General features: G+C 29.5%; 4 protein-coding genes across 4 annotated transcripts; 3 read left to right on the forward strand and 1 right to left on the reverse strand.

Moving 5' to 3' along the window:
• Nucleotides 1–529: 529 nt before the first annotated feature.
• Nucleotides 530–1,507, reverse strand: LOC113789763 (uncharacterized). Its single transcript, XM_027339342.2, has 2 exons — nucleotides 957–1,507; nucleotides 530–872 (listed from the first exon to the last, which is right to left on the reverse strand). Exons 1-2 carry the CDS (start codon nucleotides 1,413–1,415, stop codon nucleotides 618–620), a joined length of 714 nt encoding a protein of 237 aa, XP_027195143.1. The 5' UTR covers nucleotides 1,416–1,507; the 3' UTR covers nucleotides 530–617.
• A 16-nt stretch (nucleotides 1,508–1,523) lies between these two features.
• LOC113789759 (polypeptide N-acetylgalactosaminyltransferase 11-like) lies at nucleotides 1,524–3,947 on the forward strand. The gene is made up of 5 exons (XM_027339339.2): nucleotides 1,524–2,280; nucleotides 2,346–2,742; nucleotides 2,808–2,925; nucleotides 2,992–3,144; nucleotides 3,208–3,947. Exons 1-5 carry the CDS (start codon nucleotides 1,650–1,652, stop codon nucleotides 3,868–3,870), a joined length of 1,962 nt encoding a protein of 653 aa, XP_027195140.2. The 5' UTR covers nucleotides 1,524–1,649; the 3' UTR covers nucleotides 3,871–3,947.
• Nucleotides 3,948–4,082: 135 nt separating this feature from the next.
• LOC113789756 (telomerase-binding protein EST1A-like) lies at nucleotides 4,083–9,224 on the forward strand. Its single transcript, XM_027339336.2, has 6 exons — nucleotides 4,083–6,141; nucleotides 6,217–7,010; nucleotides 7,072–7,450; nucleotides 7,509–8,562; nucleotides 8,636–8,780; nucleotides 8,849–9,224. Exons 1-6 carry the CDS (start codon nucleotides 4,475–4,477, stop codon nucleotides 9,001–9,003), a joined length of 4,194 nt encoding a protein of 1,397 aa, XP_027195137.2. The 5' UTR covers nucleotides 4,083–4,474; the 3' UTR covers nucleotides 9,004–9,224.
• Nucleotides 9,225–10,264: 1,040 nt separating this feature from the next.
• Nucleotides 10,265–13,577, forward strand: LOC113789758 (V-type proton ATPase 116 kDa subunit a 1-like). The gene is made up of 2 exons (XM_027339338.2): nucleotides 10,265–10,840; nucleotides 10,927–13,577. Exons 1-2 carry the CDS (start codon nucleotides 10,696–10,698, stop codon nucleotides 13,404–13,406), a joined length of 2,625 nt encoding a protein of 874 aa, XP_027195139.1. The 5' UTR covers nucleotides 10,265–10,695; the 3' UTR covers nucleotides 13,407–13,577.
• Nucleotides 13,578–14,119: the final 542 nt, after the last annotated feature.

The raw sequence follows: 14,119 nt of genomic DNA on the forward strand, positions 1-14,119 counted from the left end.
CACTGTTTCAAACCAATTTTATGCTATTGCGCTTGCATTTTATATGGTCGTTTTTTCATTGCATTTTTTTTCGTTTGCTTACTTTTCACAATAATAAATTTTCGTATATTGCATTACAATTGTTGCACATATTACACGTGAATATAGCAAGAATGAATTTATCGGATCGAAATATTCTTACATCAAATAATGATAATGGTGTAATCAAAATTATTATTATTATTATCGATTCTTCAATTTTTTTTGTTGTTGTTGATATAATGATGCTTAGCCAATATGAGATAAAAGCCATTTTTTCTCAAACAAAAAAAAAATCTAAACAATAATCAATCATTGAAATGTCAAGATCCAGTCAATGATAACAGTATTAGTTATATTGTATATGAACAACAACAAGAAAAAAAACTCGGACATTTTTATCATTTTGATTGATAATATATATACTTAACCTTAAATGATTGATTGATTTTTTACACAACCGGAAATACGAACATCGACCAAACAAAACAAAACAAAATAGGAAAAAAAATTTGGTTATCTTAATCAATCAATCGTTTATTAACATTTAACATATGAATTCCAAAAATATTTAAGCAAGTTTATTATTATAATTATCATTATGTACTAAACAATAAACCTTCATATGGATCACGTTCATAATTATCTATAGTAAGTTTATTTGTTTTACGAAATGAAATACGATAACGGCCACCACTTGCTGCTTTATCATCCAATTTTATTATGTTTACACGATTTACATCCAATCGGTCACGTTGTTCGATATTAAAACCACGTATCATATCGATTTCATCTCCTTCTCGTACTTCATAACTTTTTTTTCCTGCACGTTCACCATTCACACGGATAAGATCCTAATTTTTATATATTTTTTTTTGAAAATTAATCCATTAATTTTGTATGATTTAATAATAAATAAATTAAATGTATTTACTCACATTATAGAAACCTTCTTCGAATTTAGCTCTAGGCATATTGAAACATGTTTTACCAACGGCATCCAAACGCCATGACATTACGGTTGTATTAATCACACGTGAATCTAAATCCGATTCATCCATTTGTTCATCTTGATCAGAATCGCTATCGTCTTTGTCATCATCATCTTCTTCATCGTGTTTCGAAGGTCGTTGTGGTTGTTTACCAGCTTTCTTTTTCTTATATCGTCGTTGTATTGAATAAACTGATGAATTTAGCTCCACAATATGGTCATCAATGGGCATTGATAGACTATGAATGGCAAAAAGTGTACGATAATTTTGATTATTGATAGACCCATGACAACTTTGAGATGTTTGACTAAGGAATGGCTTAACTGGTGGATCGATACAACGCAAACGTAAACGACTAGCTAATTGATTGATTAATTGAATTCGAAAAAATTGTCGCAAATACATTGTCTTTTGCGTTTTGTTAAACAGCAAACACTCGTAAAAAGTGAACAGAAAAAATCACACATGTTTCTCGAAAATTACGAGCGCATCATTCATATACAATCGAACAAAAAGTATACTCATTATATTCATCGGGTAGTCCGCGTGGACATCGAAATAAACAATCCTTGTTAGAACGTTAACGTAGTTATTTTTTTCAATTATTAAATATGTAAATAATCAACGTACACAACGACGATGAATATATCGAGCTATGCATTACGTAATCGTTGCCTTCGTTATGGTAAACGTTATCGGCATTATATATTATTAAATCGATCGATTGATGGCCAATCGATTCTTTGTAATTGTTGTTTCTGTGATGGCTGTAATCTATTTATCATTACAATTATAGTTTTAGCTATAATGTCATCATTGATTTGCTTTTCATTATTCTGGTTTGAAAATCATAATAATTACCTGATAATGAATCATGGAAATGCTAAAGATATTCAACCAAATTCATTTTATTTACAAAATTATGTGCAAATTGTTCATGAAACAAATGAATCACGTCTTGGTATGATTAATGATGATCAAGATCGTGCGAAAAAAGAATCCGGTTTTTCTTTATATGCATTCAATGCATTAGTCAGTGAACGACTTGGTTATCATCGTCAACATTTGCCAGATACTCGACATGAACATTGTCGCCAATCCATTGATAAAAATATTGACATGAATATAACTAACACATTGAATACGACTGTGATAATTTGCTTTTTCAATGAAGAATTTTTTACATTAATACGTACCGTAAATAGTATTCTTGCTCGTACACTATCGAACTTGTTGGCTGAAATTCTTCTCATTGATGATTCCAGTGAAAGTCAGTTGAATTCTTCATTCGATTTTTTTTCGGTAGTATAATAAACTTTTATTTTCATTGTATAGATAATGTGCATTCTAAATTTGAAGAATATCGAAATAATAATTCTATCGATTTTCTTGATGATTTTCGACATAAAATTCGATATATTCGTATACCTGAACGTTCTGGCCTAATTCGTGCACGTAATTATGCTGTACAATTTGCTCGTGGTTCTGTTTTGTTCTTTTTGGATAGTCATTGTGAAGTAAATGTTGGATGGTTATCACCCATACTTGAACGATTATCATATGATCGATCATTAGTTGTTTGTCCAATAATTGATCTGATTGATCCAGATACTTTTTTCTATAAACCATCACCGATGGTACGCGGTGGTTTTAATTGGGCCTTACATTTTAAATGGGATTCCATTCCAAGCGATGAATTGTTGACCAAAGAAGATTTTGTTAAACCTATCAAGTAAGATCAATGTTTTTTTAAAAAAATTCAAATTTCAATTATTTACGATCAATCAATAATTTTAGATCACCTGCAATGGCCGGTGGATTATTTGCAATAGATCGCCAATATTTTCAAAAACTTGGTACCTATGATTCAGGAATGAATATATGGGGTGCTGAAAACATTGAATTTTCATTACGGGTAAGCATTTTGTTGAAATTTATTTATTTATTTTTTAAACCTCAAAACTTTTTTTTCAAAAAAAAGATTTGGATGTGTGGTGGAAGATTGGAAATCATTCCTTGTTCACGTGTTGGACATATATTTCGTAAACGACGTCCATATGATTCACCTGATGGTCAGGATACATTGGCCTATAATTCATTACGTGTAGCACATGTTTGGCTTGATGATTATAAGGTGGTTTGTTTTCCATCTTAAAATTTTTTCGAAAATGTTAGTTTTTTTCATTCTATTTTGTAGAAATACTTTTTGAAAAGTCGTTCAGATCTAGCAACAATGTCATATGGAGATATTGATGATCGAATTGAACTTCGGAAACGACTTAATTGTAAATCATTCGATTGGTATCTTCACAATGTTTATCCCGATCTTTTGGATCAGATTAAAAATCGATCATCGAATTCTATTCATACATTGGATAAAAAAAATCTAAATCTATTTGTTCATAAACAGCCGAAAATATTGGATAAATTTCGTTTACGTTTAAATTCGACAAATTTATGTTTAGAATCGGAATCTGAACTTTCATATAAAAAAAGTCATTTGCATTTGCAACAATGTTCAAAATCATCACGAAGACAACTATGGAAACAAACCGATCTTAATGAATTACGTATGGGCATGAAAGGATGTCTGGATTCAGGATCACCAAACAAAATTGATTCAATACGTTTAAATAAATGTCATCAAATGGGATCTACACAAAAATGGTCATGGCCTAAAATGACACAAATAAATAAAACAGATAAACAAACTAAAGCAATTCAAATCTATAACGATGGATCGGGAATGTGTTTATCAGCCAAAAATAATGGTAATCATTTTAAAGTGATCATGTCTTTCTGTAATTTGAGTGTTGACAATTCTACTATTTTAAATCATTGGATTATAGTTGGCCATTGATTGATTTTTTTTGTTTGTAATTGAAAAATTGCTCAAATATTGTTTATTAATCAGTATTTTAAATAATGAAATCAACAATTAAAAAAAGTTTACTTATTTATTTCAAATAATTCACAATACAAAACATTTTTTTTCGTACCATTTTTAATAACTATTTCGATCCATCATGGTAGATTTTATTTTCGGTGTTCATTTTTTTATATTTCACTCTTATATAATTCATTTTCTTTGGTGATAGTTGTAGTTGCGCGCTGAAGCCCGAATTTCAATAGAATGATGAACTATACGATAATGGGGTATTTTATGAGCAAACAAAATACAATATACGAACTGTATGCTATACAATGTACGAATAGAGAAAAATAAAATAAATACATAAGAAAGAGCGATCCACACAAACACAAATAAACAAAAATAAATACATTTCCAGATGGATTGATGGATTGTTTTCATGAAGTCATGATTTTTTTTAAATACAACAAGTCATGTGATTAATTTTGAATTTTCATTTTAATCGATGTATTGATCAGATAAATAATTAAATCAATACATTGAAAATTGTCATCGTTATTGTCGAAAATTTCGGATAATCAATCGAAAAAAAATGGATAAAAGAAAAACAATTTCATCAAGAAATTATCATTATGATGAAGAATCATTGGGTAAACGAATCTATCATCAACAACATTCATTTGATAATGATAATTATAGTCAATCACAAAATTCATCAAGAAATCATGGACATAGTAGCCAACGTTCAGCACAAGAATTATATCGACCACCTGGTTCACGTAATCATCATCAACCATCAAGTTATTATTTGAGCCAAAATCATCATCATTATCATCAACGATCAACATATTATCATCAGAATCGATTAACACAATCGAATCGTCATAATAATAATGTGAATCATTATTATCAGCATGGTAATTATGGTCGAAAAATAAATAACACAACCACCGGATCATCATCATCTAATTCTAATTATAAGATTAGTAAAAATACTCAGCATCATCATCATAGTGAAGATTCTGGTCAAAATTCCGTCGAGATTATGAATCAATCAAATGATCGGAGACGATCAAAATCCGAACGATATGAACAAAATTTTAATCAATTCAATAAAACTTTACAAACACTTTCTCTCAATGATCAAACATCAGTTATCAAAAGATTTGATCTTCCTATGTGTCCGAATTTAAAAAAATCGGAAAATCGTATGGAATTGATCAAAAGTATCAACAATCTAGTCCTGATTGATTCTTTACGAAATTGGAATGAAAAAAAATCTAAATCTCAATCGACAGCTGCTTCATCATCATCATCACCATTACCATCGTCATCATCGTCATCAACATCATCATCATCAGCATCATCTGAAATAAAACGGCCATCAAACGAAGGAAAACCAGGTCTAATCTTATTACCATTGAAACCAACAATGACACCGAAAATTATTAACGAACAGGGCAAAATGAATGATAAATCTCGTTCAAATGCCGGCATTATACGATTGAATCGTGATACAATGCATCAATTATTACAACGAAATTCAATGAATGAAAACAATCGTCATCATCCTCATCATCATCAACAACAACAACAATATTCACATCATTCAGACATCGAAAAGCATTCAGCAATGATCGATCAATCGCCACGTGATAAACGCAATACTCTTGTCACTCAAATGTCAATCGATTTCAATGAATTTGGAAATCTTATCGATAGGCTACGATATTATGGTGGCCGTCAAAATTGGCGAAATGGACAATCACAAAAATTTTGTCATACTGATCCAAATATTCAAGCAATCCGTATACGAATAATGAATAAATGTGAGCATTTATTGTTGATCGATTTGAATCGTTCGACCACACAAAATGTATTGCCCAATACATGGGAAGTTTGTTTCTATGATTTTATTCGAATATATCGTCAAAATAATGGCGGCAATGAACGTGAAATGGATAAAGAAATTCGTGATACAAATCTTATGACAACATTAGCACGTGAAGGTCTTGATTATTTTGGCACATTATATCATCGAATAATTGAAAAATATCAATTTCAATTAAAAACTCTTTATGATCGTCATAAATATCATTCGAATACATCATTTTATTCACATTTACAAGATATAACCTATGTGGTGAAAATTATTTTCATCTATTTGGGGGATTTATGGCGTTATATAGAAATTGTTCCATCATCATCATCATCATCAAGTAGTACACATCCTAGTGGTTATTTTATCAATTCTAAAAAGTATGTAAATCTTTTTTTTTTTAATTTTTTCTTTAATTCTCATTGTCATTACATAATATATTCACCATAAAATAGTTATTACATGAAAGCTCATATGTTGGTACCGAAAAATTCGCACATCTGTTCACAGTTGGCGTTAGTATCATTTTATCAGAAAAATTATCTTGATGCTATCTATTATTCAATCATATCATTTGAATATGATATTGTACATGATCGATGTTCGAATCGTTTTCGATCCAAATATATTCGTGTACAATCGAATCGTCAGAATTTTCTTGTATTTTTTGATTCAGTACGAGCTATACATATGAAAATGATGTCGATTATTCGTCGGGAATATGATCAAACAATGGAACGTGAAAAATTACAACGACAACGTTTAGAACGTGGTCATATACGTATTAATAAAAATTATCGTATTGAATATTGGGTACGACCAGATCGTACTATTGCCAAATGTGATATGTATAATTTCTATGATCTTGCTGCTGTTGTTAGCCGAAATGAAACCGAACCTGATCTATATAAATTTTATGAAAAATTTATAATCAAATCATCATCGTCGGCGACGACGACGACGACAACATTGTCAATAATTGCCAAATCACAATTTAAAGATCTTAAAGATCGTTTTACATTATCATTTTTGATGGCACACGCTATGCTAAACTATCGTGTTGGACTAGATCGATTCTACGATGTTGCCAATCAGATGATATTAGAATTTGATTCACTTATCAATCGATCGGATAATGAAAACCAATGTAATCGTTTATCACCCTTTTTTCTCATACAATTATTTACAATCAATATGTACAGTGTAGCCAATACAATGGATGATCATCAACGTGATTATCGATCACAAAGTGAGTTAATTAATTAATATTTTTTAATCAATCAATTTTATTCACTTAATTGCATTAATAGATGCGGCCTGTTATGGTTTTACACAAACAAATTCTTATTTTGTAATGTCGACAATGATATCAATAATATTGAAACGTATGATCAATTTGTTTGATACATTTCATCGTCATCATAATGATCTCATAGAATCAATAAATTCATTACCATTGATCTCAAAAGGAAAACTTTCGAAAAAATTATCTAATGAACCGGAATGTGTTGATGATTTTTTTGGCTCCATTTATCATACACTGATTACAAAGAATTCTAACATGGAAATTCAACAAGAATGGTATGATTTTTATTCCTTTCTTCCATGCATAAAGCTATGGTCTGATTGGATAATATCATTTAATCCATATTTTCCACCGCAAGAAATGAATGATATTAAAACACCTGGGTAAGTGAGAGTGTAAATCATTTGACTTTTGAAATTTTGAATTTAAATTCATATTTAGAATCGATCAAAATGTGTGGCAAATATTCGCACAATTTCTTACACAACTACATCAGATCAAACAATATCCAGTTGTTTTTTATTCTGATCAAAAAAGTAAACAACATTTATCGCTTTCATTACCAAAATTGGATATTGATCAAGGTGATTATGAATTAGTTCAACTACCTGAAGATAGATGTTTAGATGGTTTTAGAATACTTCGTGACACACCTGAATCATCTAAATTTGTTCGTATTCCATTTGTATCGGAAATTGCATACATTTATATGCGTATTGAAAGTATCAAATTATTTGGTGATTATCTTTGCGGTCTTCAACATCCATATCTACGATTTGATACAAAAACTTCTACATTCGAATCATTAATCAATACGGATGATTTAGAAAATCAGCCAGGAATTAAATTGAAACAAATTCAACAACGACAATTAATAGAAGCAATAAATCGTGATAAGAATAATGATAAAATCAAAGATAATGACAATAATGACGATGATGATGAATATTATTCGAATGATGAAGAAGCAATACGAGAGATAAATAATTTGAATCTAAATCCATTGGAACGACGAAAATTATTACAATATCGAATGTTTTGTCAACATGATCGCAAACATGGTCATTATTTTCGTATGATTGAACATATACATGAACCAAAACGTCGTTTTATTATTATTCCCCGTTATGTTGTATTCGATACAAATTGTTTTATCAATGATCTTTCATCGATAATGAAATTTGTTCATAGTAAACAACCGTCATCATTTATCGTAACTGTACCATTGATAGTTGTTCAAGAGCTTCAATCAATGATAGCACGTGGACAACGTCTTAACAATAATGTTACATTATCATCCGAAGATATTATCAACAATGATGAACAACAAGAATCAATAAATCTGCGTCATAAACAATTGGCTAAAAAATCATCCGAAATACTTGATAGTTTACAGGAAGCATTTGATTCGAATATGGTAAATATTCGAGCCATTACAAGTAAAGGATCTGTATTGGATCGTATCGATTATAAAGAAGAATCGAATAATAATTTGGTTCGTATTGATCATTTTGATTATTTTTTTTCGCAATTAATCCATTTCTTTTCTTTTCTTTTTTTGATCATAGGATGCAATCAATAATGATGATCTCATATTATATGGATGCATAAATCTTGTTGGAAAAGATCGACATTGTAATGATGATCATATTGATGATAAATGGATGCGTACATTGTTGAAGGATGCCGGTGAACAAAATTTAACAAATCAAGGTTTGTTCATTAATCCCATTTGAATTCAATACAATTTAAAAAAAAATTTAATTTTTCATTACAAATAGACGAATTTATCCATCGAGATGTAATACTCATCACAGACGATATGAATTTACGTATTAAATCATTAGGTTTTGATGTACCGGTTAAAAAATTTAAACAATTTCGTAAATGGGCAAATACTTTGGATCATCATCAGCCAACAGCATCGAAATCATAATTATCATCTACTTAGATTTAATCATTATCATCATCATCATCAACATTTATTATCGATACATTTTTTCATTATCGACAAAACTTTGATCTTAAATTTCTTTTGAATTTATTCGAAAAAATTTGAAACCATTTTCTATATGTTAATCAATTCTATTCATATTTGTTGAAACAATATATAAAATATATTTTATTCAAAAATCAAATCAAGTTTTTAATTTTAAATTATAATGATTGTATTTTTTTCTCCGGAACTAAGTTTTTTTTTTTGGATTGCAAATATAGATTGGATGATGATATTGATATATAAATTTATATTGATGAACTTGATTTTCAATTTTTTTCACAACTAAATTTGATATATGGTCATATGGGGGCATCTATGCAGATAAAATAAAATAAAAAATAACACAACTCATAAATCTAATCATTATATATTTGGGTTATGTAAACGTATCGATAGATTTAGGGGAAAGAATGAAAAACATTTTTTTTTTTTTTGGATATAACCTCAATTTTTCAAATCAAATCTGGTCGTCTGGACATGTTGGATTTTTTTGTTGGTGTTGTTGTTTGTTCGCTGTTTTGTTGATGATCGGTGTTACTGGGTTAGAAATGAAATTGTTATTGTTATGTATGTCGATTATAAGCGTGTTTTTCGGACAAATTTCACTATTAAATAGATGAAATGAATGAAATGACGATAATGATGATGATGATGAAATTTTTCCAGCCAGCTGACTATGTATTTTTTTTGGATTCATTCATCCATCCACCATAACCAGGACGATTAATGTCAATGTATGCTATAGGATTTGTTTGTTTGTTTGTTTTTTGTTTGTTTGGTTTTTGTTTTGCTTGTTTGTTTGGAGATTGACAAAGATTTTAATCCAATTTCCTTTGCCCCTTTTATTACAATTTTTTTTCATTTTTATTTTCATTTGATTAAACAATTTACTTTTTTCTTGTTCTTCTTTTTCTTTACCAGTATTTTTTTTATACTTAATTAAAGGATGAATAATATTACCAATCTTATATCCATTTAATCAATTTATTATTAATGAAATACACACAAACATCATCATCATCATCATCATCAACGACAATAATTAGATAAAGTAAAGTATTTAAAAATATTATTACTTATATTATTACTCAGAAATCAGTCGGATTGATTGAAAACCTGTCATCATCATCAGCATCATCAGTAATCATCAGTAATCAATATCGATCAAAACAAAAAAAAACTAATTGTTGCTGATTTGTTGTAAATTTAATAAATATAAAAAGAGAGAAAGAGAAATACAAAGGAAATGATTGAAAAAGAATCATATTTTCCATCTTACCTGTATGATGTATTTTTTTCCATTCATTAGGCCATAGACACTCCACCTGCACACACACCAAACAACACATACAAATTGTGGTTGAGATAAAGAACTTTGGTCAATCACTTGAGTTTGATTGATTTGTTCATGGATGTGAATTTCAAAATTTTTTATTTTTTAAAAATTTGATTGCCTCTTATCTAATTGATTGATTGATTGCGTTTTAAATTTACAAAAAAAAACCTTGATTGCATTTATTTTTTTGTGTGTGTTTGGTTGTAAGTTGTCCTTTCTTTGGTATTTTTATTTATTTATTTGACAAAACATCGAGAAAGTAACCAAAACAAACAAACAGGACGAATCGAAAAATGAATTCCACAAATCGATCATCATCAAAAGAATCAAAACGGCAGCCATGTTCCGGTGTATTTCGTTCGGAAGAAATGTTATTATGTCAGCTATTTCTACGATCAGATGTTGCATTTCAAGCTACATGTCGTCTTGGTGAATTAGGTAACTTATTCATTGTGTTGTTCATCAATCAGATAATGATTTTTGTCTTGTGATTTTTGTTTTCTATTATAAATATTTTACTCAAGGAATCGTTGAATTTCGTGATCTAAATGGCGATCTAAATGCCTATCAACGTAAATATGTGGATGAAATTAAACATATTGGCGAAATTCAACGAAAATTAATTTATCTGTATCAACAAATGTTGAAAAGTAATTTTCCCATTATCGAGCCAACAGATGATCCTGCCATACCAAAATTAAAAGAAGTGATAGCATTAGAAAATCAGATTGAAAAGTTCGAAAGCGATTTACGTGAAATTAATGAACATCTATATTCATTACGAATAGAGCGATCAGAATTAGTAGAAATGTCAATGATTTTGGCAAAAACAAATCAATTACTTGAAACAACACGTCGACAGCGACAATCATCGTTCAATGGACAATATCCAATGACCGATTCCAATATGATGGCCAATCAAAATCAGGCTCTGGATCTAGAAGAACCTGACAATTCGTTTGGTATTCCTAAACAATCTCAACAAGCATATGAATGTAATCGAATACATACTGTTACTGGATTATTGAGAGCCGAAAAAGCACTTTCATTTCGTAAAGTAATTTGGCGTGTTTGTGGTCAGAATGCGTTGATACAATTTTTTGATGTTGACGATGCGATCGATGATGCAAAAGCCGAAGAATTTGTACAGAAAAAAATTTTTCTTATCATGTGTCAAGGTGATAAATTGTTTGGAAAAATTAAGAAAATTTGCGATGGTTTTCATGCATCCCAATATCCGTTGCCCGATGATGAAGATCATTATCGACGATTATGTACAAAAGTTGAACAAAATTTGACTGACATTCAGTTGGTTATCGAAGAAACACGTTTACAATATCTTGCAATATTGACTACTCTTGCAAAACCACAACACTTTCCAACGTGGAAAATACAGGTGACCAAATTTCGTGCGATATTCACAACGATGAACATGTTTCAAAAAACTGAAAAAGGTTTTCTTGCTGAAGGATGGTGTGCACGTAGTGATTATCATTTACTTAACGGTATCGTACAGGAAATCAATGATCGTGCCGGTATTCTTGGCCAAGCTGTAGTGGAAAAGGTGTCAACAACAAGTACGCCACCGACATATTTTCGTTTGAATCGTTTTACACAAGGATTTCAAAATATTGTTGATTCATACGGTATTGCAACTTATCGTGAAATGAATCCAGCACCTTATACGATCATTACGTTTCCATTTTTATTCGCCATGATGTTTGCCGATGCTGGTCATGGATTTTTAATGATGTTGTTTGGTTTATGGATGGTTCTATATGAACGACGACTTAAAGGCAAAAGTAACAATGAAATTTGGCTCACATTTTTTGATGGACGTTACATCATTCTTTTGATGGGTTTATTTTCAATCTATACTGGCTCCATCTATAATGATATTTTTGCCAAAGGTTATAATCTTTTTGGTACAAGTTTTATTGCAAATCCACCAGCAATTCAAATGTTGGACAATCTAATCATAACAAATGAAGATAAAAATAATAACACTGTATTCGATAAAAATTCCCAATTCTACATTCCAAAAGGTGATCGATCATATCCATACGGAATTGATCCTGCATGGCAAATATCATCGAACAAAATTTTATTCTTAAATTCATTTAAAATGAAACTTTCGGTTATTGTGGGTGTCACTCAGATGTTTTTCGGTGTAATGATTTCATTTTGTAATCATTTTAATACAAAAAATTGGACATCAATTTTATTTGAATTTATACCGCAAATAATATTTTTATTGTCATTATTTGGCTATATGATTGCATTGATATTTGTCAAATGGATAAAGATTTGGTCACCACCGGCTAATGCACCATCTATTCTTATTGATTTTATTAATATGTTTTTGATGAAATATCCGAATGAACAAGCACCGGAAACTAAATATCTTAATCCATGGTATCCACATAAAAAAGAAATACAGACAACATTATTGTTATTGGCATTGATACAGGTTCCGATTATGTTACTAATCAAGCCAACAATCAAAGTATTTTTTACAAATCGTCGACAAAGATCACCTAATATTGAAGAATCAACAGCATCAACTAGTCAACAACAGGATAATGGTCATCATAATGAAGATGAGAATAGTACTGGTGATATTTATATCTATCAAGCAATACATACGATCGAATATTGTCTTGGTTCCGTATCACATACAGCATCCTATCTTCGTTTATGGGCATTATCATTAGCTCATAGTCAACTATCTGAAGTACTATGGACAATGGTTATGCATGCAGGATTTGCAAACGATAATCCTAATCTTATCGTACGTGTTATCATTACTTATTTTTCATTCGGATTTTGGGCAGTACTAACTGTTGTTATATTGGTTGTTATGGAAGGATTATCCGCATTTTTACATGCATTACGTTTACATTGGGTTGAATTTCAATCAAAATTCTATACCGGTAATGGTTATGCATTTCGACCATTTTATTTACAACGAATTCTATCTGAAACAAATATATTGATCGAATAGATTGGATAATCTTTTTAATTATTATTTATACTGATCAATCCATTTTATTTATTTAAACTAGAACAAATTATATTTTTCAAAAATTCATTTTATAGACCAGAAATTTTGTTTGTTTGTTGATTTATTTTATGTTTTTTTTTATCTAATAAAATAATTTTGACAAAAATTAAACCGTACATTTACTTAGGTACAGAACAAAAAAAAATTTCTTTTTCTTTTTCTTCTTTCAAGTTTGATTGATGGCCAATTATTTTATTACATTTACAATGAACAACATTATCATAAATTGAAAAAAAAAATCCAATTTTCGTCATTGATTTGTTGTTCATCACATACAATTTATATTGATGACGATAAACAAGGGTTAAAATCCGTTTTACATTCACATTCAATGTTTATTATTATCAATTAATGTTTACAATCCCGAATACAAATTAAAACATCATTTATAATTGTTTTCATATTTTATCTTGTAAAGTTGTATTTGTCAAGGAAAAAGGTGAAATTCACAATTTATTACACTTCGATTCACTTCAAATCGATTCGAGAATGAAAAAAAAGATCGATATTTTGTTCTCATTGATTTCAAAGTTAAATTATTATTTAGTTATTTATTTGTTAATTGTACAAGTCTCGCGCCCAATAATTCGAATTGCAATTCACTGCAGAAGCTTTTTTTTTCTCTCTCTCTCTTTCTTTGACTAAAAATCATA

The sequence above is a fragment of the Dermatophagoides pteronyssinus genome, unplaced genomic scaffold (genome assembly GCF_027571235.1).
Source record: "Dermatophagoides pteronyssinus isolate colony J.1.1.1.1 unplaced genomic scaffold, Derpt_VIB-CSIC_2022.12 sq0005, whole genome shotgun sequence".
Taxonomy (NCBI): Eukaryota; Metazoa; Arthropoda; class Arachnida; order Sarcoptiformes; family Pyroglyphidae; genus Dermatophagoides; species Dermatophagoides pteronyssinus.